At 37.7% G+C, this 25,112-nt stretch overlaps 1 protein-coding gene across 3 annotated transcripts in view; it reads right to left on the minus strand.

Annotated features, from left to right (window-relative positions):
- Positions 1–25,112, minus strand: part of ST6GALNAC3 (ST6 N-acetylgalactosaminide alpha-2,6-sialyltransferase 3) — a 583,353-nt gene that overhangs the window by 222,599 nt on the left and 335,642 nt on the right. For 2 of the 3 annotated variants that reach the window (XR_005200830.1, XM_017531465.2), the window contains exon 3: positions 15,005–15,414. Coding sequence is in view for 2 of the 3 variants with exons in the window: in XM_017531465.2 (XP_017386954.1) it covers positions 15,005–15,414 (410 nt within the window). In the remaining variant the exon portion in view is untranslated. Of the gene's footprint in view, positions 1–1,431; positions 1,443–6,829; positions 6,842–14,997; positions 15,415–25,112 lie in introns of those variants that run through there. The other variant, XM_037739598.1, reaches the window with a different exon arrangement.

Here is a 25,112-nt window from a genome sequence, read left to right on the forward strand (position 1 = left end):
AAAGAAAGAAAGAAAGAAAGAAAGAAAGAAAGAAAGAAAGAAAGAAAGAAAGAAAGAAAGAAAGAAAGAAAGAAAGAAAGAAAAAGGAAGGGAGAGAGAGAGAAAGAAAGGAAGGAAGGAAAGAAGGAAAGAAGGAAGGAAGGAAGGAGAGAGAGAGAGAAAGAAAGAGAGAGAGAGAAAGAAAAGGAAGGAGGGAGGGAGGGGAGGGAAAAGAGCTATGTAGAGGAGACCATGTAGGTCAGTAATGCCATATCTGATAAGAAGTTTGTTTAGAGAGAAGCAAAAATTCAATCCAGCAAACATCGGTAGAGCTCCTACAACATCCCAGACACAGTGAAAGGTATTTTGAAATATTTGTCCAAGCAATTAAAAATCTAGTAGTACAGATGGGCGTAGTATAGGGTGAAAATTCTCAAAACAACCAACTCTGCCTTAAAAAAGAGTCAAGCATCCAAGAATAGAGAAAAAACAGAGATTGCTGCTGGCTTACATGTTTTAAAGACAAGAATGTAACTATTCTTAATTGTCATAATTTTGAACTAAACTTGACATGGTTCAAAAAAAATCTAAGGAGAGAAGAAATAATTATAAGAGGGAAGTCAGTCAACTGCAGAGATAAGTCCCATGATAAAAAATAAACCCCTTAAATCTTGTATAAAATTTAGAAATCTGGATATATTTTAATGAAGCTTCTCATTTAAGGCCTCCTTTTGTCTTTGAGTTTCACACCCTTTTGGGGGTTTAAAAGCCTCTGCATCGAGGAAACTGTTAACCATCTGTGTCTACTGGAACATTTTTCTATGCAGTATAACCTGTCGGAGCATCTGGGCGTCTATCAAGTCATCCTCTGGCCTAGAGAACTTTATTTCACTCAGTAGACTGGCTGCAAGTCTTGATTTCCACAACCTCTGATATTCTGCACAGCTTTTTGCTTTAAAATATGATTGCTAAACTTGAGATGTTGCTCTTGTTTGAATCCTAAATTGTCTTGTCAAATATCCCATAGTTTCACCCAGTATATATGTATATATGTGTGTGTGTGTGCATATGTGGATGTTTTTAAAACATGAAAGGTTGGTACTGATATCTTGATAAATTACAAATGCCCCTCCCGACCTCCCATTATTAAAATAGATTATTCCTTCTTTTTTACTGAATTTTTAATTTCCAGCACATGTGTATTACAGAGGAGGCCTAATGTAGGTCACGGAATGCCATCATAAATAATGGTAAGGAGGAAGTTCCCCTGTTTCACAATGCTTATTAGCGTGAAAACACAGCCCTGGATGCAGTATTATGCTTTTTGACTAAGGGGTCCTATGGATCTGCCCATGACTGCTGCGTGAACTTATTGTTCCTGCCAAATATATCAGCTGGAGTGGGGACATTAATTCATTTTAACAGAGGCTTGTCAGCATTGCTCCTGAAAAAGTGCTAAGATACTTATATTTGCAAAGACCATCTTCAATTGAGAAAAAAAAAAAAAACGAAAATGCTCTTTTTAATACTGTGTCTTGTCTTTCAAATAAGATTTTTATACTTTGACTATTTTCCCTTGGTTGAAGTTTTCCTGGGGTTAGCAGCTATTTATTCTGAGTTAGGAATAACCAGACATCTTTGTATGTGTAATCTAGGTATGGCATTTCTTTGGGCAAACGTGGGACATTTCTGTATCCCATGGCTGACTCGAAGAAAAGGCTGGCATCGTTGTTTTATTTTGGTTTATGCCCTCCACCTTCCTGTCACACTGTGTGCGTTAAGGCAGCTTCCTTGTATTGACAGAGGGAACTTCAAGAGGATTCCCAAATTTTCAGGGAAGAAGACTTGAAACCCCTCTCCACTCTAGATATTACTAAAGGTTTGCAAACCTGAGAAATGAGAACCAATTTATTCTCTACACTTGATCATGCGATGACACAAGAAACTTTCAAAATGGCCAAGCTGAAAGAGCAAAACCCGGGCTGCCCTTAAAACCCTTGCTAGCTTATAAAACTGTCACCCCCAAATAGTGGGGAATGACACATCACTGATCTTTCTCTCCTTAAGATTGAGTGGGAATGGATGGAGCAGGCTGGCAAAGATGATCCAGGTAGAGATCTTGCTACTGTATTTACAAATCAGTGTCCCATTTTGTGTTTTTAAAAATTGATTTATGTGCATTCTGTTTCCTAAACAGTCTTTAAAAATGACTCCCTTTCTTTTCATCCTCTTCACCTGAGGCAGGAACATGTTGAAACACTGATTCTATTTGCTGCTAGCTTTCATTAATTTCATCCATCCCTAAAGGTGGAGCCACATTGGCACCAGCTAATTAAGACCTATTTAGGGCAGCTCAGAGTCCTTTATCAGCCCAGAATTAGCTTTGCTCTTTTAATGGGGACTATAGCTTTCTCAATTATTTCTTAATTAAATAATGTGCCTATATTTGCCAGCATATTTCTAAAGTGAAATCCAAGCTTCAGTTGCCCACCTGCTCATAGGAAAGCAAAATATCTCACATTGGCTCTCAACTGCTTCTCTAGAAAAGTTAACATTCCTTTTGCACCTGTGTGTGCCAGCCACATGATCACATTCTTCCATGTTAAGTGTGGCACAATGTGCCACTGTCAGCCCTCCAGCATTTCTATAACATTTCACTCTGAAGATGTATTAATGCAAACGTGTAAATGTCAGCAGGCTAATATTATATATGCATACCAATCATTCAAACCGAAAAAGGATATTTAGTCCAGATTGTTTTGGCCCAGATTGAAAACCTTTAATTAAAATGTTTCTAGAAGAAATCAAAGTTCTATAGAATTCACGATACTTGTTTTCCAGAAGTATGTTTGGTAGGTGACAATCTAAAAGTGACCACTAACCAGTGAATCTAGATTTCAAAAACAAAAAGCAAAAAACAAACTGGGCCCCAGAAGATAAAGATAGAAAGGGAAAGCAGCCTTCTTAGCCTTTCCCACAAGGTCACCCTCTCTAATTGACAAACAAAATCATTTTAAACACTCACTAAAAAGAAAGCAAATTCAATTTCATTTGCTTCAAAAAGGTATTCCAATATGCTTGTGAGTTGGCCTAAACTTACTCTAAGACGTTTAAATGGTATACACATTTCTTCTACTGCTTCACGTTTCCTCAGTGAGGAATTCCTTAAGATAAAAAACACGATGCTGGCCGGGCACGGTGGCTCACACCTGTAATCCCAGCACTTTGGGAGGCCAAGGCAGGTGGATCATGAGGTCAGGATTTCAAGACCAGCCTGACCAATATGGTGAAACCCTGTCTCTATTAAAAATACAGAAAGTAGCTGGGCATGGTGGCGCACCTATAGTCCCAGCTACTGGGGAGGCTGAGGCAGAAGAATCGCTTGAACCTGGGAAGTGGAGGTTGCAGTGACCTGAGATCATGCCACTGCACTCCAGCCTGGACAACAGAGAGGGACTCCATCTCAAACGAATAAACAAACAATAAAACATAATGCTTGGAAAAATGAAAAGACACCTACCTTAAATGGAAGGGCTATATATATATTTTTTTTTATTATTTATTTTTTTTCCCCATTTATTTATTTTATTGTATTTTAGGTTTTGGGGTACATGTGAAGAACATGCAAAATTGTTGCATAGGAACACACATGGCAGTGTGATTTGCTGCCTTCCTCCCCATCACCTACATCTGGCATTTCTCCCCCTGCTATCCCCCCCCAGCTCCCCACCCCCCACCATCCCTCCCCTATTTCCCCTCAACTGACCCCAGTGTGTAGTGCTCCCCTCCCTTTGTCCATGTGCTCTCATCGTTCAACACCCACCTATGAGTGAGAACATGAGGCCAACAAACATATGAAAAAATGCTCATCATCACTGGTCATAAGAGAAATGCAAATCAAAACTACATTGAGATACCATCTCACGCCTGTAAGAATGGCGAACATTAAAAAATCTGGAGACAGCAGATGCTGGAGAGGATGTGGAGAAGTAGGAACACTTTTACACTGTTGGTGGGAGTGTAAATTAGTTCAACCATTGTGGAAGACAGTGTGGCGATTCCTCAAGGATCTAGAAATAGAAATTCCATTTGACCCAGCAATCCCATTACTGGGTATATATCCAAAGGGCTATATTTTTTTAAAGTATTTTTACAATTTTAAGAAACAAGCTGAGAAGCAAAAGTTTCTTTGAGGAATTCCATGTAATCATTTTCCTATCATGAATCACTTTACCTACTAGTGACATATGTTTTTAATTCTATAAATTATACATAATAATGACATGATCTCTTTGTTAAATGAGTACTTGCTAAAATGTTCTAATAACTATAGGCAAATCAAGCAAAGTAGCTTTACAATTAAAGCAAAATTAAATGGACACTCCTTATGCTGTATTTCCTCTGCCCACAGTGATGTATATCACTTAACTCACTCTTATTTACTTAGGAGAAAAATGTTAAAACCTTTTATGGAGACTATAATCAACATATATTTTGTGAGCATAGATCTACATAAATGCTTGCCATTCAAATGTTTTCTTTGATGCAAAATATCCTTAAAGTGTTTACCATAATTATATTGCTTGTTGTGCTGTGCTGTTATTCTAAGATTATCGCTCATGAAAGTGTGTGCACATGTGTGTGTGTATGTGTGTGTGCATTTGTGTGTGTGTGTGCTGTGGAATAAAGCAGATAAATAAATACATTGAAATCTCTGAGACCTGTGATTGTCAGCATGGTAAAAAGAAGGAACAGACGCAAGATAGATGACGTAAAATTAAAACCTGTTAGCCCCGGATTTGAATTGAAAGTTTCAGTTTGAACTCATAATGATTTCATAATGAAACAACATACTTAGTACATATTGTCTATATACCAGCTCTGTCCACTCTAAAGCCCAAGAAACGAAGACCAATCCAGTAGCAATGAGCAGCCGTGGTGCTACCATTATGCTCTCTTAACTGCTAAAAGAAACTGATGTTCTTTGTGAAAATGTCTGAAACTGGGTCTGCCTCGGAATATGTACAAAAAACCCCGAAACATCCCATAATACCAGGAAACAAAGAAGCTATCAAGGATTATTAAGGGCATGTCAAAAGAACTCAAAGCTGGTTTAAAGAGGTTCCAATAGGCCAAAATAGGAAATCTGAGAATAAGGATGTAATTTTAATAAATTAAAATACTTCAAGTGTGTTTAAGTCTATAAGTTAATATGTAAATATTAATAATAAGTTTATTGGTCACTATAGAGAATGCAAGAAAACTAACGCATTAACACTGGTAAATAAGGAGGAGACCATGAGACTTCTATCTTATGGTAACCAAATGAGTAAGAGGGTAAATTACTCTTAATAAAGTATATCAGCTATTAAATAAAAAGGATATGATGAAATAACACCATTGTGCAATTCTAATAAATTATTCAATCTAGAAAATAATCATTAATGGAATGTAACATTAAAAAAGGGAAAACTAGAGAATATTTCTCCTGAAATGGTTTCAGCAAAACAAACAAACAAAAAGACCTGAATCCAACCAAGCCTCAATATATAAATACCAGCATAGGAAAAAAAGAAAGATCGTGGAAATGCAATTAACAAATCTAGATTGTGAAAAGCCCTATAGGACAAATGCCTAGGTTTCTTCAACAACAGATATGGAGAGAGACAGAAGAGAGAGAGAGAGGACGGGGGGGAGGGGGGGAAGAGAGAGAGAGGAAAGTAGCTATATAGGTTAAGACAAATATAAGACACATATCAATCAATTGCCATGTATGAATCTTATGCTTAAAACAAACTATGAAAAATATATCAATGAGACAATTGGAAAATTTGCAAACTAAATATATAATTATATTAAGATAGAACTGTTGATTTTTATGTAGGGCAATGGCATTGTATTGATTTTAAGATTCTTTATCTTTTAGAGTTATACACTGAAATATTTATAAATAAAATGATATGATATCTGAGATTTGTTTCAACATATTCTTTGGGGAGACAGAAAGTGGGTAGGGGTATAGATGAAACCATACTGGTCATGAGTTAATAATTATTCAAGCTAAGTGGTGGTTACACAGAGGCTCATTACACCACTAGTCTCTCTCTAAGTTTGACGTTTTCCTCCATGAAAAGTTGAAAAATATATTCTTATTTGAAATTTGGCAATGAATATCAGATTACCATGGGAAATTCTGCTGTTCCAAATCTATATCCTAATAACATCTATGTTAAAGACAATAAAATTCTTTAAAGACAATAAAAGTCTTTAACATAGATGTCATTGGGATACAGATTTGGAACAGCAGCTTCTGACATCATTTTGGTCAACATTTTTTATCCAACCAGGCTCACTTAAATCACCGTTCTGGGGATCCATGACGGCTGAAAAGGAACAGCTCTGGAATATAGTTCCCAGTGAGAAAAAAACAGAGGGTGAGTGATCACCACATTTCTAAATGAGTTTTTACTGCCCACAGACCTGGAGATTCCCAGGCTGGAAAACACCACAAGTTTCCAGCACGGCTGTTTCAGCCAGCACCATAGGCCTCTGCACAAAAACTCATACAAATCTGGACAGCCATTTCAATGGGCACATGGAATACCTGGATACAGAGGCACCCATTCAACTGAAAAAAAAAGGGGGCTGCAACAGGGAGCCAGGTGATCTGACTCCTTGGGTCACACCCCACAAAGACCAGCAAATTGAAACACTCTGGATTAAGAGTTTTGCAACAAGCACAGCTGGACCCAGGACAGTCCAGCTCTGTGGAGGGAAGGGCGTCAGCCATTACCAAGGCAGTTCACCACTACCGAGGCAGTCTGCTATTACCAAGCCAGTCTGCCATTACCGAGCCAGTCTGCCATTACAGAGGCAATCCGCCTTTACTGAGGCAGTCTGCCACTACTGGGACAGTCCACAATTACTAAGGCAGGCTGCCATTACTCAGGCAGTTCTAACTGTACCTCTGTAACCAAAACTGCAAGGAAGTTCAAACAGCAGCTGGGCAGAGCCCAGGGCACTCAGCAATGCCTCTGGTGGCAGGCTGTGACTAGACCACTCCTTCCTGGGCACAGCATCTCTGAAAAAAGGCAGCAGCACATCAGGAACTTATAAATAAAGCCCCATCTTCCCAAGACAGAGCACCTGGGAATAAAGGTGGTTATGAGTTCCACTGCAGCAGACTTAAAAGCATCTGCCCAGCAGCTTTGAACAGAACAACAGAGCTCCCAGCTCAGCATTTGAGCTCCTATAAGGGACAGAATGTCTCCTCAAGCAGCATCCCAACCTCCATATATCCAAAGAGACACCTCGTAAAGGAGAGCTCATCTGACATCTGGCAGGTATCCTGGGATGAAAATAACAGAAGAAGAAACTGGCAGCAACCCTTACTGTTCTGCAGCTGCTGCAGGGGATCTCCAGGCAAGCAGGGTCTGGAGTGGACCTCCAGAAGTCCTACAGCAGAGGGGCCTGACTGTTAGAAGGAAAACTAAGAAACAGAAAGAAATAACTTCATCATCTACAAAAATGACCTCCACTCAGAGACCCCATCTGAAAGTCACCAACGACAAAGACCACAGGTAGATAAAGCCACAAAGATGGGAAGAAACCAGCACAGAAAGGATGAAAACACCCAAAGCCAGAATGATTTTCCTCCTCCCAGGGATCACAACTCCTCACCAGCAAGGGAACAAAGATGGATAGAGAATGAGTCTGATGAATTGACAGAAACAGGCTTCAGAAGGTGGGTAATAACAACACCCACCATCATTTACCTTCTCTGAGCTAAAAGAACATGTTCTAACCCAATGCAAAGAAACTAAGAACTTTGAAAAAAGGTTAGATGAAATGCTAATGAGAATAAACAGCTTAGAGAAGAATATAAATGACTTGATGGAGCTGGAAAACACAACAAGAGAACTTTGCAAAGCATACACAAGTTTCAATAGCCAAATCGACTAAGCAGAAGAAAGGATATCAGAGATTGAAGAACAATGCAATGAAATAAAATGAGAAGGCAAGATTAGGGGAAAAGGACTGCAAAGAAATGAACAAAGCCTCCAAGAAATATGGGATTATGCAAAAAGACCTAATCTACATTTGATAGGTGTACCTGGATGTGACAGAGAGAATGAATCCAAGCTGGAAAACACTCTTCAGGATATTATCGAGGAGAAATTCCCAAACCAAGCAAGCTAGGCCACCATTCAAGTCCAGGAAATAAAGAGAACATCACAAAAATATTCCTCAAGAAGAGCAACCGCAAGGCACATAATTATCAGATTCACCAAGGTTGAAATGAAGGAAAAAACACTAACAGCAACCAGAGAAAAAAGTCAGATTACCCACAAAGGGAAGCCCATCAGACCCATAGTAGATCTCTCAGCAGAAACCCTACAAGCCATAAGAGAGTGGGGGCCAATATTCAACATCCTTAAAGTAAAGAACTTTTGCTGGGCGCGGTGGCTCAAGCCTGTAATCCCAGCACTTTGGGAGGCCGAGGCGGGTGGATCACGATGTCAAGAGATCAAGACCATCCTGGTCAACATGGTGAAACCCAGTCTCTACTAAAAATACAAAAAATTAGCTGGGCATGGTGGTGCGTGCCTGTAATCCCAGCTACTCAGGAGGCTGAGGCAGGAGAATTGCCTGAACCCAGGAGGCGGAGGTTGCGGTGAGCTGAGATCGCGCCATTGCACTCTAGCCTGGGTAACATGAGTGAAACTCCGTCTCAAAAAACAAAAAAAAAAAGAAAAGAAAAGAAAAGAAAAGAACTTTCAACCTAGAATTTCATATCTAGCCAAACTAAGCTTCATAAGCAAAGGAGAAATAAAATCCATTGTGAACAAGCAATTGCTGAGAGATTTCATTACCACCAGCACCAGGCCTGCCTTACAAGAGCTCCTGAAAGAAGCACTAAACGTAGAAAGGAACAACCAGTGCAAGCCACTCCAAAAACGTACCAAATGGTAAAGAGCACGGACACAATGAAGAAACTGTGTCAACTAATGGGCAAAACAACCAGCTAGCATCAAAATGGCAGGATCAAATTCACACATAACAATATTAACTTTAAATGTAAATGGGCTAAATGCCCCAATCAAAAGGCACAGATTGGCAAACCGGATAAAAAGTCAAAACCCATTGGTGTGCTGTATCCAGGAAACTCATCTCACATGCAAGGATACAAAAAGCCTCAAAATAAAGGGATGAAGGAAGATCTACCAAGCAAATGGAGAGCAAAAAAAAGCAGGAGTTGGCAACCCTAGTCTCTGATAAAATAGACTTTAAACCAACAAAGATCAAAAGAGATAAAGAAGGGCATTACATAATGGTAAAAGGATCAATGCAACAAAAAGAGCTAAGGAACCTAAACAAACGCACCCAATACAGGAGCATCCAGATACACAAAGTAAGTTCTTAATGGCCTACAAAGAGACTTAGTCTCCCACACAATAATAGTGGAAGACTTTAACACTCCATTGTAAATATTAGATAGATCAATAACACAGATAATTAACAAGGATATCCAAGTCTTGAACTCAGATTTGGACCAAGGAAACCTAATTGGCATCTACAGAACTCTCCACCCCAAATCCACAGAATATACATTCTTCTCAGCACCACATCACATGTACTCTAAAATTGACCACATAATTGGAAGTAAATCACTCCTCAACAAATGCAAAAGAACAGAAATCATAACCAACAGTCTCTCAGACCACAGTGCAATCAAAGTAGAACTCAGGATTAAGAAACTAACTCAGAACCACACAACTCCATGGAAACTGAACAACTGGCTCTTGAATGTTGACTGGATAAACAATGAGATGAAGGCAGAAATAAAGATGTTCTTCAAAACCAATGAGAACAAAGATACAACATACCAGAATCTCTGGGACACATTTAAAGCAGCGTGTAGAGGAAAATGTATAGCAATAAATGTCCACATGAGAAGCAAGGAACGATCTAAAATCAATACCCTATCATCAAAATTGAAAGAGCTGAGGAGCAAGATCATAAAAACTCAAAAGCTAGTAGAAGGCAAGAAATAACTAAGATCAGACAGGCTGAGGGAGACAGAGACATTAAAAAACCTTTAAAAAATCAAGAAATCCAGGAGCTGGTTTTTCAAAAAGATCAACAAAATACACAGACTGCTAGCCATATTAATAAAAAAGAAAAGAAGAATCAAATAGATGCAATAAAAAACAATAAAGGGGATATCACCACTGATTCCATAGAAATACAAACTACTATCAGAGATTAGTACAAACAACTCTATGCACATAAACCAGTAAACCTGAAAGAAATGGATAAATTCCTGGACACTTGCACTCTCCCAAGCCTAAATCAGGAAGCAGTTGAAACCCCGAATAGATCAATAACAAGCGCTGAAGTTGAGGCAGCAATTAATAGCCTACCAACCAAAAAAAGCCCAGGTTCAGATGGGTTCACAGCTGAATTCTACCAGATGTACAAAGGGGAGCTGGTACCACTTCTTCTGAAACTATTCCAAGCAATGCAAAAATAGTGAATCCTTCCCAAATAATTTTTTGACACCAACATCATCCTGATAACAAAACCTGGCAGAGACTCAAGAAAAAAAAGAAAACTTCATGCCAATATCCATAATGAACATAGATGCAAAAACCTTCAATAAAATCCTGGCAAACTAATTGCAACAGCATATCAAAAAGCTTATCCTTCACGACCAGGTAGGCTTCATCCTGGGGATGCAAGGCTGGTTTAACATACGTAAGTCTATGAACATAATTTACCACATAAACAGAACCAAAGACAAAAACCACATGATTATCTCAATAGAAGGCCAGAGAAGGCCTCCAACAAAATTCAACAGCCCTTTATGTTAAAAACTCTCAATAAACTAGGTTATCAATGGAACGTATCTCAAAATAATAAAAACTATTTACAAGAAACCCACAGCCAATATCATACTGAATGAGCAAAAACTGGAAGCATTCCCTTTGAAACCTGGCACTAGACAAGGATGCCCTCTCTCACAACTCCTATTCAGCATAGTATTGGAAGTTCTAGCCAGAGCAATCAGGCAAGAAAAAGAAATAAAGGGTATTCAGTTAGGAAATGAGAAAATCAAATTGTCTCTATTTGCAGCCCCAAATCTCCTTAAACTGATAAGCAACTTCAGCAAAGTCTCAGGATACAAAATCAATATGCAGAAATCATAAGCATTCCTATATGCCAATAACAGACTAAAAGAGAGCCAAATGAAGAGTGAACTCCCATTCACAATTGCTACAAAGAGAATAAAATACCTAGGAATACAACTAACAGAGGATGTAAAGGACTTCTTCAAGGAGAACTATGAACCACTGCTCAAGGAAATAAGAGAGGACACAAACACATGGAAAAACATTCCATGTTCATGATTAGGAAGAATCAGTATTGTGAAAATGGCCATACTGCCCAAAGTAATTTATAGATTCAATTCTATCCCCATCAAAGTACCTAAGACCCTCTTCATAGAACTGGAAAAATCCACCTTAAACTTCATATGGAACCAAAAGAGAGCCTGCATAGTCAAGACAATCCTAAGCAAAAAGAACAAAGCTGGAGGCATCATGCTACCTGACTTCAAACTATACTACAAGGCTACAGTAATCAAAACAGCATGGTACTGGTACCAAAACAGAGATATAGACCAATGGAATAGAATGGAGGCCTTGGAGGCAATGCCACACATCTACAACCATCTGGTCTTTGACAGATCTGACAAAAGCAAGCAATGGAGAAAGGATTCCCTGTTTAATAAATATGTTGGAATAACTGGCTAGCCATGTGCAGAAAACAGAAACTGGACTCCTTCCTGGCACCTTACACTAAAATTAACTCCAGATGGATTAAAGACTTAAACATAAGACCTAACACCATAAAAACCCTAGAAGAAAACCTAGGCAAAACCATTCAGGACATAGGCATAGGCAAGGACTTCATGACTAAAACACCAAAAGCATTGGCAACAAAAGCCAAAATGGACAAACAGGCTCTAATTAAACTCCAGAGTTTCTGTACAGCAAAAGAAACAATCATTAGGGTGAACTGGCAACCACCAGAATGGAAAAAAAAATTTGCAATCTACCCATCTGACAAAGGGCTAATATCCAGAATCTACAAAGAACTAAAGCAGATTTACAAGAAAAAACAAACCCATTCAAAAGTGCACAAAGGACAGGAACAGACACTTTTCAAAAGAAGACATATATGAATGTTCATCATCACTTGTCATTAGAGAAATGCAAATCAAAACCACATTGAGGTAACATCTCATGCCAGTTAGAATGGCAGTCATTAAAAACTCTGGAGACAACAGATGCTGGAGAGGATGTGGAGAAATATGAACACTTTTACACTGTTGATGGGAGTGTAAATCAGTTCAACTATTCTGGAAGACAGTGTGGCAATTCCTCAAGGACCTAGAAATAGAAATGCCATTTGATCCAGCAATCCCATTACTGGTTATATATCCAAAGGATTATAAATCATTCTATTATAAAGACACATGCACACATATGTTCATTGTGGCACTGTTTACAATAGTAAAGACCTGCAATCAACCCAAATGCTCATCGATGATAGGCTGGACAAGGAAAATGTAGCACATATACATGATGGAATACTATGCAGCCATAAAAAACGATAACTTCATGTCCTTTGTAGGGACATGGATGAATCTGGGAACCATCATTCTAGAAAACTGACACAAGAATAGAAAAATCAAACATGGCATGTTTTCACTCATAGATGGGGGTTGAACAATGAGAACACATGGACACAGAGAGGTGATATCACACACTGGGGTCTGTTGGGGGGGACTAAGGGAAGGAGAGGAGGGATGGGGGATTGGGGAGGGATAACATGGGGAGAAATGCCAGATATAGGTGATAGGGGGATGGAAGCAGCAAACCACATTGCCATGTATGTACCTATAGTATTGGAAGTTCTGGCCAGATGTGCACACGTACCCCAGAACCTGAAGTACAATAAAATATCTATCTATCCATCTATAAAAAATAAATAAATAAATCACCCATTCTGCTTATTTCTAAAACATTGGCATAGTTGTCTTCTCCTGTCTGGTTGGAGTAGTAAGTGAGACAACCAGACGGAAACAGACTCAGTGAAAAAGATAAGTACACACCATGAACCAAAACTGTATTTTGGTTTCTTTAACTCTCTTTTTGGTAACTCTACCAATCAAATGATACCCTGAAAATTAACTTTATCAAATGAGTAAAATTACCTAGTAATTTTTCCACTATGCAGTTTTTTCTATCATGGCCAAGAAGAAAAGGATCTCCCAAAGCTATTCTCTCCCAGTTCTTGTAAAATTTACACATATGTGATGTGTTGTCTCCCTGAAAGCTCACATCAAAAGTCAGTGTGAAATAAACACAGAAAAACATGAGCCAACCGCATGGTAAGCTCTTCTCTGATACCACCCCAAATGACTCTAGGGCTTATAGTTATATCTGGGTGATACCCTGAGGGCTGACTCTAACTAATGAAAAACCAAATACATCTCATTAATTTCAGTGCTCTGGGCTAGTGAGATACCAGAAATTTCCAAAGCCCTTTGTGAATAGGCATCATATTTATACAGAATAGTGAGACACAGGACCACATTTCTTTGAAGCACCATACCTATTCCTTTCATCTCTACTGCCTGCCGTTTTGGACAGTTTATCCTACATTGATTCAAATCTCACCTTTGGGATTCTTCTTGCTAACTCATACAGTAGGAGAAACTAGTATTTCATGGCTATTTCTGTCTTGCATTTCACATGAAGCTGTGTAGTTTTGGCGCTCAGAAATAGAAAATATTAAATTCAGATCAACCCACATTACCAATAGGAGAGCTGATCCACCTAGGATTTTACAATAATCATCAGCATTCAAGTTATATCAAGAGATATCAGAAACTGCAACCCTTAAGTACATACCTCAATATGGTTAAAAGCTTAGATTTGATGATATTGGATAGTGAAATGCATACATTTTAAAGAAATTAGAATGCTAATATTGGAACTTACAGATGCACAATTTATCCAAGATATTGCACAAATAAGCAAAATTAACAGATAATTTAAAACTTTAGCCATTGATTTCAATATCTTTCTTTAGCAGTTCTTTATTAGAGCTAGATACATGAACCAAGATTGACTGATTGGTAATTCCTGTTTTCTCCATTTTAATAGTTGTCTTTCCAAAGAGGAGGAAAAAATGGCACGCAATCCTGTTACAGGAGAGATGAGGGAGCTAGAAAGGAAGCAAAGAGAGGAAACAGAAGGAAGGGGAGGAGAAAGAATGAGGCTTCAAGAAAAGAAAGTAAGAAGTATAGTTTACAGAATGCTACAGAGAAAATATGGATGTAATAAAAATGCAAATTTGTTATCTGATTTCTTTAAAATAATCCAACTGCTAATAATTTTAAGCGATGTGTAATTTCAATATGGTATTCTGCTAAGCATGTTCAATACCAAATTACGATGTTCAGGATCACAGTGTCTATTTGCATGCGATAAGCTACATAAAATAATCTTACTGGAGAATCAATAGCCTGTTCTGTTTGTGATCTCAGGTAAAATTTTGGCAAAATTCCCAGAGGAGTTTAGACTAATGCATAGTCCTAAAGTTCCTTACCATTACTAGGGTTTGAAGCAGACATGTGTAGACTTCCTCTTCCAGCTGAAATCCAACTTAGTCAATAGCAAATGTAACAAAATAAGAAAAGATCTAAAGATACTTTGGGGAAGTATCTAGTGTTTCTTGGAGACTCAAACCAATCAGAATGGAAAGAACAGAAGGTAGTATAGGTGGAATAAATGAGACCTGAGGCTGGCTCATCAAGTAATCATAATAGTCAAAACATATAACAATCAGTTTAAAAGAATAACTGTTCATTTCATATCCTGCAAAAGGAATCTGCAAAGATTTAGCATAAAAGATAATAAAAGACAATGAAGCTGCTTCAGAGAAGACTCACCTGTCTTTTCCAGTCTCCTTCTTAAAAACTCCATCACAGTAACTCATGCGCTTCTCTGTGGTCACATATATTTGGGCATTTGGATAGACATCAACTGTCTTTTTCAACATGTTGTAAATGATGCCATTGCCATCTTTCCTCATATTGCGGAAAGGGCCCCAAATGACATAAATAGTAGTATTCGCTTCCTTGAAAAAATAATCAGGGTTTTTTAGCAAAAGAGGAACGCTGGTATGGGACACAACTCGAATCATGGTCATGCGCCCGACATCTTCCTCATAACCCTTGGTGGGGGCATTGTTCATTCTCCAAATGCAGGAAGATCGATCTATCTCATTTCCCACCTTCTGGCCAACCATCTGACCTGAGTTTGACACTATGGCACAAAGGTCACAGTCCAGTTGCAAAGGCTGAAAATAGAGAAAGAAGGCATGCCAATTAGTAAATTCCACTAAGTCAAATAAGTTCCTCTGGTAAAACAAAAGTTCAGATACCATATAATTACAATACAGAAATATCTCTACAGTACCTACAAATACCAAACCCACAGTCTCTGCCACAGATTATCAAGTTAACACCATGCTTCTGTTAAGAAAGAAAACGTATGCTGTCAAAAAATAATTTTAATTTCTACAATCCCCATGTGCTGGTTTAAAATTATAGCCAAACAATAGTTATTTGTTTTCCATTCTAAATGAGAAATATTTTTATTCAGGACTATAATTTCAGGTGAAATAAGAAAACATGAAAAGATTTGATATTTGTAATAAGGTTGGTGGCTATAAAAGAAATGCAAAAGAAGCATACCTGGGGGTCAATTATGTATTTTACTTACATGCATGAGTGGTTATAAGCAATTGATAAAAATATGAAGAGTTCAGCAAACAATGAGGTTATGAAAAAGATTTTCAGAACCCATAACCATTTAAAGTCCCAGGCTAGATGAAATATTACAGAGACCCTTCAGAGATTCCCTCAAGTCATCATGTTAATTGGCTTTTGTGTTTATGTTTATTCTAGATGGATAAGGAAAGGCCTTCTTTCAGATGGGAAGGCATCTACACAGACAGTCTCTAGAGCGAGTCTAAGTCCCTTTCTCCCTTTTTATTTAACCACGGAGATAACAGAGACTCAGAGAAGTTAAGCATCACCTTTTAGGAGTTGGAGATGATAAAGCTGCAGTGTTGGATTCAAATCTAGATCCTCTAACTCTAAGCCCACTGCCCTTTCCATTATCCTTTGCTTTCGTTTCTCCTACAACAACCAAATAAATTACTTTTGCTGCTTCCCTCTAACACAGTCACCCTCTCTTTTAAAACAGTAATAAAGAAGCAATGTGCTTTGTGGATATACATCTTTCTCATCTCTATGAGACTCCACATTTTGTATCTGACATTTGATCCTGAATTTTAATTGTGCCTGTTGGTGAGTAGCTTCTCTCAACTGGGTACTGTCTTTCTTTTATGGATTGTGTTGGAGTGTATTGTTTAATTATGTCTGTCCACTAGACAATAAACTATGTCAGAACAATGTCTATCTTCTTCATTTTAACCCCACTCCCCGGAAGTCCCTGGAATACATTAGGGGCTTAACTGGTTAAATTAGGATATGAAAGCAATCAAATTAAAATAATTACATTGGGATGTAAGATACCTCATAAAAATCAACTGGCTAATCATCATACAGCTGTAACAGATCACTGTTCCTATCAACGGTAGGCACTCACAGCAGTCATAGAGCACCTAACTGTGTCAGGCACAGTTCCAGGGGTTACAGTTCAGCTGTGAAAACTATAAACAAAACTCCCTGTCCTCATAGAGCCTATATTCCAGTTGGGTGCAGGAGAAAGGCAATAAATAAACTCTCATACCATATAATATGTTAAATGTTGCTAAGTATACTAAATAGAAAAAATTAAAGCAGGAAAGGAGGTTATGAGCATGTTTAGGAGAAAAGCATTCCTGCAGAGCACATGCAAAAACCAATGCAAATACCCTGAGGAAGGAAAGGAATAAAAGGGAGAGCAATGTAGGTTGGCAGAGCCAGCGTGGAGAGCCAAGTAGATTCTGGGGCCAGACACATAGCAGGGGAGAAATCACTTAGGGCCTTTCATTTTGTGCGAGATGAAGTGCCATTGAAGGGCTCTGGACAGAGGAATGACTGAACTGAGTTACATTTTAACAGCTTTGGCAGCTGTGTGGAAATTTGATAAAAATCAGGCCAGGCTTGAAGCAGGGAATTAGGCTGCTGCTAAAATCCCAGCAAGAGAGGACAGTGATGTGGGTCATGCTGAGTAACAAAGGGGTCAGAGAGAAGCTGCTCACGTTCTGGAAATATTCCGAAGGTACAACCTATTGAATTGGCCAATTGATTGAAGGTGGGATGTGAAATAAAGAGAGGAGTCACAGACAGATAGCTCCAGGTTTCCAGCCTGAGTAACTGGGAGGCTGAAATTTCCTTCAACTGAGGAGAGAAGCCTTTGGGAGAACAGGATCTGGAAGGAAGATCAGGAGCTCGTTCGTATTCAGACCATTTAGATTTGAGGTGCCTGAATGCAGACTCTTAAATCAAATGTTTTAACAAACTATTCAAACTGCTTTAAAAACGTTTTCTACCAAATTAGCCAAGTAATATGGGAAACTTGAAAAACTAAAAAGAATGGATAAGATGATTAAAAATTCCCCATATTCTCATCACTCAACACTACACCTATTTTTGTCATATTTTTTTCCTTTCTACAGATATTATTTTAGACAGGTTGAGAAATACCATTTATACAATTTGGCTACCTTGGTTTTTCACTTAATGAGACACTGTTAACCAAAAATCATCAACATCTCTATGTCAGCCCTTAGAGATAGTTTTAATGCCTGCTCAAGATTCCATTATATGGATATACCATATGTACCAATTTGCCTACTGCTGGGCTATTATCTGTTTTTTTTTCTACTATAAAAAAAGTACTTTGATGAACATCCTTGTGCTTCCTGCTGTATTTTTATGCTAACAGTTATTACATTAACTTAGTTTCCTTGATTTCATTTTTGTTTGTGCTCCTGTAAAATGTGCTAGATTGACAAAGGCATCTGTTTATTTCAAATGTCAAAGATAAAACTTTTGAAAAAAACTTGACTTGCAGAATACACAAAGGCCCGTTTATGAGTTGTCTTAAAACTCTGCTATTAAAGGGACTGTTCATCACCCCTGCCACAGTAAGGTTTCTCAACCTAATGTGAGTAGCAGGTGGTCCAGGCACCAGATGAGAATAGGCCCATACAAGGTGAGTGAGTGTATCAGGACACTTGGAAAATAGGTTTTTATAGGTTAGTGTCATAGTGAAGACTTCACCAATGACCAAAATGGAGGCACAAGGAGTTGCCCTTTGGGGGCAGGCATCGATTTAAGACCCTTCCTCATCCTCTTAGAAGCCTACCTTCTTTTAGACAACAGGGAAGAACGTAATATTTTTCTTGCCAGATGATTTGCAGCAGAGCCTGACATCTATTACTCTTAGCTGAGTCCTCCAATTCACTTAGAGTCATGCAAATCAATGCCTGATTTAAATTGTGTGTGTCATATGGCATACTCCAACTTAACACCAAGACGCATATGTTGCGGAGGGGGGGGGTTACATTCCATTTACTATTCCAAGAAGTTGCTTCATTGTATAAGAAAAGCATGGTTGGGGTATAGCCTCCACATATTTAAACAATCAAAAAGAAGAAAAAGAAAAGGTCTTGGATGTGTTCTAATATAAATGTTCTATAAAATGCAGCAAATTACATTGGATTTCCTATTCATTATAGTGCATTAGCCAGTTCTGCTGTAACAAGGCTTAATTTAACTAATAAGAATCAGCATACTGGTCTCACTTGACAATTGTAACCTCTAAAAGTGATCAATTAAGACATCACAATCTGTTTCATGACAACATATTGGGATGCCACAGCTGTGCAGATTATGAGGTCAGCAGCTAACTAACAACTTGAGGGCAAACATTGGGAACAACAGTCTCTTGTTTATGTGACAAATATGTCATTGGCAGAGTACTATGAATGCAACGGCTTTGAGGATAGATGGTGATCTATAAAATTGCCACTGTGTTTTTTTTGTTTAACTATTCACTTGGCCCTACTGTCACCATGGCCATCATCTTAAGAGATGTTTATAGTTTGTGGTCGATACTTCTGGGTAATAGCTTTGCCTAGCTATCTGCCTTCCTGAATAAGGTACCAGGAGACATGGATGAACATGATAATTGCTCTATTTTACCACTTGCAGGAACCATTTTTTAAGTATGACAAGAGTGTGGGGCCAGATGAATGAAACGTTCCTTATCATAATCAGGAGCCTTAGGTAGCACAAAAAGCTTGCTTGCAAAGCCCAAGGGACTCATTCACACATCTGAAGGCACCTTCAAACTACAGTATGCCATGATAAAAAGAAAAACATACCTAGGCACAAACGGACAATCTGACCCCAAATCTGCTCTTATCTAGTTATCGCAGTTTCTTTTATGAGCTTTATTGCTACATCTTTTGATCTCAGCTTTCTTTGTTAAAGTGTACTGCTATTTTTTGAACTCATTTATATTATTTGATTTGGGGCTTTGCTTGAACATTTATTCCATATGTCTCCACTCACTCAGTTCTGCTTCAGTAAGCAGTTACTCTTTCTTTCTAGACTGAGGCCTTAGATTTTCCAAGACCTTTAAGATTTATCCAGTTTCACTTTATCAAGCCCCATCTAAATTTTGAATTCTCCTTTTATAGTTGAATTGTCTCTATTTTGTTTTATTAAAAGCAAACTTGTCTTCTTCATCTTGTCTCTTGTACACTCAAAACATTTTTTAAAACATCTTGTACATTCAAAATACATTCACTGGGCTTGGGCTGTGTCTATAAACTGAGAGCACCACAAATATTCAGCCAACCCTGTCTGGGCCCCTATGTCTTTGTTAAAGAAAGCCCACAAATGTCAAACACTTCCTTTTACTTAAGACCTAAAATATTGATTTTCTTTTACGGTAACAACACTATATTTGTTTTGGCTATTTTCTTCCTCTGAAAAAGTATACTAACTCTATACCAGCACTTTCGGTTTCAAAACAATCAGCTTGGGAGGAGTTAAGAATTTGGTGACATCTATTGAATAACCACATATTTTTTATTTAGTAACTATTCTGTGCAAGGCACTGTGAAGGGTAAAATAATTTTAAAATTCTAATCAGTGAAAACTTAATCAAGCGTTAAGCTGTATGGGTGAGAGTCATGATCAACTACAGTCAATTCCTATGCTGTTTTAGAGGCCTAAGGGATTGCCTTGAAAAACAAGTCATTTCTCTGCTAAAATGAATCTTGACATGTTGCCACCTTACAGGAAAAATGACTTGATTACTGGGTGGGGCACGGGTGGAAGGTAAGACAGAGAGAACGGGAAGAAACAGTACCAGAGAGACCTATAAGTATTAGTGCAGTGTATTTTCTGATATATACATGATTGAATGCCTATTATGGGTCAGTCATCTTTCTCTGTACTTTATTACATTATTCCACATCATTTTCACGGTAGATTTTTCAAGTTATTTTATTTTCCATTACAGAGTTGAGAAAGTTGAGATAAATGTGATGTCCAGCCTTTATTTCAGGTTAAAAAGAAGAGCAAATGTTATCTTTCGGAAAATGCACTCACAGCAGCATTAGGAAATGTGGACTATCAAAGAAATAATTACTGATTTTCATGATTCTTAATATACGTACGTGCATAAACCTTAAATCTTGTTCACTATATTTAAATTATTTTAATTAAATTATAAATTAATGCTTTAAACATGCTTAAAATCAATAATTTCACCAAAATTATTTGCATGTGAGCATAAATAAACTCTCCTTTTTGGCAATAGAAATTATCAAATTTCTATTTGATAATTTCTATTGCCAAAAAATTATCAAAAATGTTTTTCTTGATATTTTCAGCTTGAAATATGGCTGAAATTTCAGTCTAAGATAAACTAATCATGACCAATTTTATTAGCTTTTAAATGGTCCTTCACATCTACTTACTCAATTTGCTTTTCAAACTGTTTCTTTCACATCAGCAGTGAAAGATTCTCAAGCAATAAATAATTAACATCCATGTCGGGGGGAGAAAAAGACCATGGCCTATGATATTATTTTCTAAATTGGTCTTTAGGACTAAAGGGAATAATACCTCTTGTCTGCCCCAAGTCCCCCTTCAGAAATTCCTTTTAGAAACGCACATTGACCATTTAGAAGTCCTTGGGAATCAAAGTTCCTTGAAGGCTGTTAAGAGGTCCTCTAACTTGTGAAGGGCTCTTCCATTCTATGAGGACCCAAGGCAATGGCTGACTGGGGTACTATCTTCACACAATGGGTCTTTTTATACTATGCCTGTTCTTATTTTTATTTTAATATAAGCATGAGTATTTTAGAGGCATACAAATTATTTCTGGTTTTAAAAATACTGAAGAATGTAAATACAGAGGAATTGATTCCCTGTGGAGGTCCTATGTTCTCTCATACTGTAGGGTTGGGGGGAAAGGGTAGATATTCTTAACTCTTTGTAAGAGTCTCTAGCATTTTTATAATTAGCCTTATTTCTGTGTGTTTAAACAATTTATTTTGTTGATATAGATTCCAGAAATCAATTTACCATGATATGCCTAACCAATTCTTTCCTGGTTAAAAGAGAAAGTGAGTGAATGAGAGAGAGAGAGAGAGAGAGAGAGAGAGAGAGAAATGGCCAAAACTGGCAGGTTATTCACCTTTAGTGGCAAGTTTCACTTCTGGTTGACTGAGAGTCAGTTTTCTCTTTCAATTAGTACACATGCAGTAAAAGAACCCTTCTGTTCATCCATTCTAAATTCATACACACACACACACACACACACACACACACACACACACCCTGTTACCTTCACCTAGTTGATGTGATTGCTCACTCTCCTAGGCCAGTTTCATCCTTATCAACCACCCTGGGAAAATGATCCCTCTCTCTTCTTTGGGTATGAACCTGACAAATTACCCTATCCTTTCTGAATGACATATTGGGACAACTGCCAAGCACTTTACATTTTAATCAGTAAGGAGAATGAAATATTTAACCTTTACTTTTTTTCTCTCTGAATAAGCTTATAGACAATAGAATAGGCAATTAAAATTTGTGAAATAAAACTTGCAAAACAGTGGTTTCCACAGCAAAAAGAACAGCCATGTACGAAAGGTCACCTGCCAACCAGTTCTAGTTCTTAAATCTCTGCATTTATCACTAAGATGGCTCTATGGAAAGCGAAGGTCAAGACATTAAATTATGAAACAGTCAGGATAGAAAAGGTCACCTAAAATTCAAGTAAAGTTTAACCAAACCTGCTAATTCTATACCCTAGAACCAAGTAGAAACAGCCAGGTTTGAAACACAACGTTGGATAGCTCTAACCTAACTTCCCACTTCAGCCCTACATGATAAAAATGAATTTCTATTTGATATATTGAAGTCTAAAATAAAACTTGCTTATCTAAAGTAAAAACAAAAACTTCGATGAGTATTTTGAAATGAAAATCATTTCGATTGAGCCAGAATAAATTATATTAAAAACAATGTTTTACACTACTCTAATGGTTGCTTTCATTTCAACCATAAGGACGCAATTTTAAAAACTGGTGACAGGACACTCCTGGCACCTTAAATACTTTACTGAACAATTAGCAACTCACCACTCACTAATTTACTATTTTAATGTTGAAACAAAAAAGATCTTTGCTTTTCATTACCCAATTTGAATGAATTTGAACAAAGCTCCAGAGACACACTCTTCTGTTTGCTGTCATTTATTCCTCTACTCTTTCTGAATGTCTTTAGAGTTTTCGTTTTAGAGGCTTCAACGTGTATAATGATGCCATTGGGGAATAGATTTTGCCTTTATTCTCCTTGATGTTCTTTTTGAGGTCTTTTAAGTGAAAGGTACAAAAGAGGCATTAACAATCTGGCATTGTTTTTATTGCTTGACAAAGAAAAAATGTATTTTAATTTTTCCTGTGTTTCAGGAATGATTAAGCAAGCTGTTTTCATCTACACTGAGTCACTTTCAGCAGACCTCTAACTGTGAGCAAAGAACTGTGAAGACTGTTCTAGAGAGAAATCCACACAGTTCAGCCAAGCTAACCTGTAAATATACTTCCTTGCCCCTCCACAAACCAGCATCTTCCAGTTAATGCAGTTTTCTAAAGCAATGTGTATAAATCACACAGCACATAAAAAGACAGATTTGATAACTGATGGTTTAGCTCTGATTCTCTGTGGATTGGGGATGTGGCATTTACCTTGGTTCCTACCTGGTGACATTAAATCTAAACATAAAACTTAATATGGGGGTGCATAAAAATGTTAATGTCAAGAAATAATTCTACAACAGGCAACATAAAGCTATGTTTCTCGGTTGCCATAGATAATGTGCTCCCTTTATTTGTCAGTTCCTCTAGGGACGGGATCTACATAAACACGGAGATGTGCCAGAGGAACGTAACTTGTTTTTTCCAGACTGGGAGGCAAAAAAACACATTTTCTCAAACCACAAAAGGGTTTTCTCATACAGATGTAAATTATGGTGATAATTCATATTCCATTGTTACTACTAGGTCCCAGTAAAACTTTGATAATTTTATGGCCAACTTACCTCTGGATTATTTTTTTTTCCTTTCAAAAGGATGATCTCAGAACCTGCTGCTAAAATGCCATACAGGAATGTCACATAAAGAAGGTAAGAAAACTGATTGGTGCTATATGGTATTAGTGTCATTGCATGTCACTCAACTAGGAACATAGTTTTCAACTTACATATTACAATGACCAGGACAACTTTTAAAAATGGCAATGGCCTGACAAAATAAGACAGGCAATTTTTGAGGATGGCACCTGCACATAGTATTTTTTAAAAGTTCCACATACGATTCCAATAGACACCTAGGTTTGGGTAACATTCTTCTAGAATAATTAAAAACAATAAAAGAGGAGACTATAATGTCCAATCAAAGGGATGAAAACAAAATAATAAATTTGAATCACTGGGGAGGATGCTGGGGTAGGAAATCCTTCCAGTTATCCTTCAGATACTACCAGATTGGCAAGAAGCACTTACACATGAAGTCAGCCCTAGAAGTCAGACATTTTAAAGAGCAAATGAAGAGGATACTGGAAGTCTGCATGTAGTGCCAAGCATGAGAACTTCTATTTCCTGCAGAGTTATTGTTAATTACATAGCATTAGAGGTTTTATCAATGCTCTGGCTAGAATTTTCTTTGGAGGTAAGGAAAATCATACTCCCTAATAAATTCTCTTAATTTTCATGTGGGACTCCTGCCAGCACATCAGGCTAGTGGTAAACTGAGCATAAAACTTAATATGGGGGGTTGCATAAAAATGTAAATGTTAAGAAATAATTCTACAACACACACCATGAAGCTATGTTTCTCGGTTGCCACAGATAATGTGCTCCCTTTATTTGGAAGTTCCTCTAGGGAATGGATCTACATAAACATGTAGATGTGCCAGAGGAACGCAACTTGTTTTCTCCACACTGGGAGGCAGAAAAACACATTTTCTCAAACCAAGAAAGAGTTTTCTTGGTTTCTTGGAAGTCTGCATGTAGTACCAAGCATGAGAACTCTAGTTCCTACTGAGCTATTGTTAATTATATAGCATTAGAGGTTGTATCAATGTTTTGGCTAGAATTTTCTTTGGAGGTAAGGAAAATCATACTACCTAATAAATTCTCTTAATTTTCATGTGGAACTCCTGCCCGCATATCAAGCTAGTGGTAAACTGAACAGTCATTGCCATTCACTACATACAGGTTTTTGGTTTTTCTTTTTTCATTTTGTTTTGCTTTCTGAGCTGGAGGGTACTTTAAAGTCTGTAGTTTGAGAGGAAGAGGTTGGTAGAGCTGGAGTGATTGAAAATGCAAGATAAGTACCACTGATGGAGTAAGAATACATGGAAGACAAGACTCAATAATTTGAGAGCATAGCTGGGTTGGTACCCTTTGGAAAGGCAGAAATACATCTTTCTTGGAAATGGGAAGAATGAACAAAGA

The sequence above is a fragment of the Cebus imitator genome, unplaced genomic scaffold (genome assembly GCF_001604975.1).
Source record: "Cebus imitator isolate Cc_AM_T3 unplaced genomic scaffold, Cebus_imitator-1.0 Scaffold3, whole genome shotgun sequence".
In the NCBI taxonomy this organism is placed as follows: domain Eukaryota; kingdom Metazoa; phylum Chordata; class Mammalia; order Primates; family Cebidae; genus Cebus; species Cebus imitator.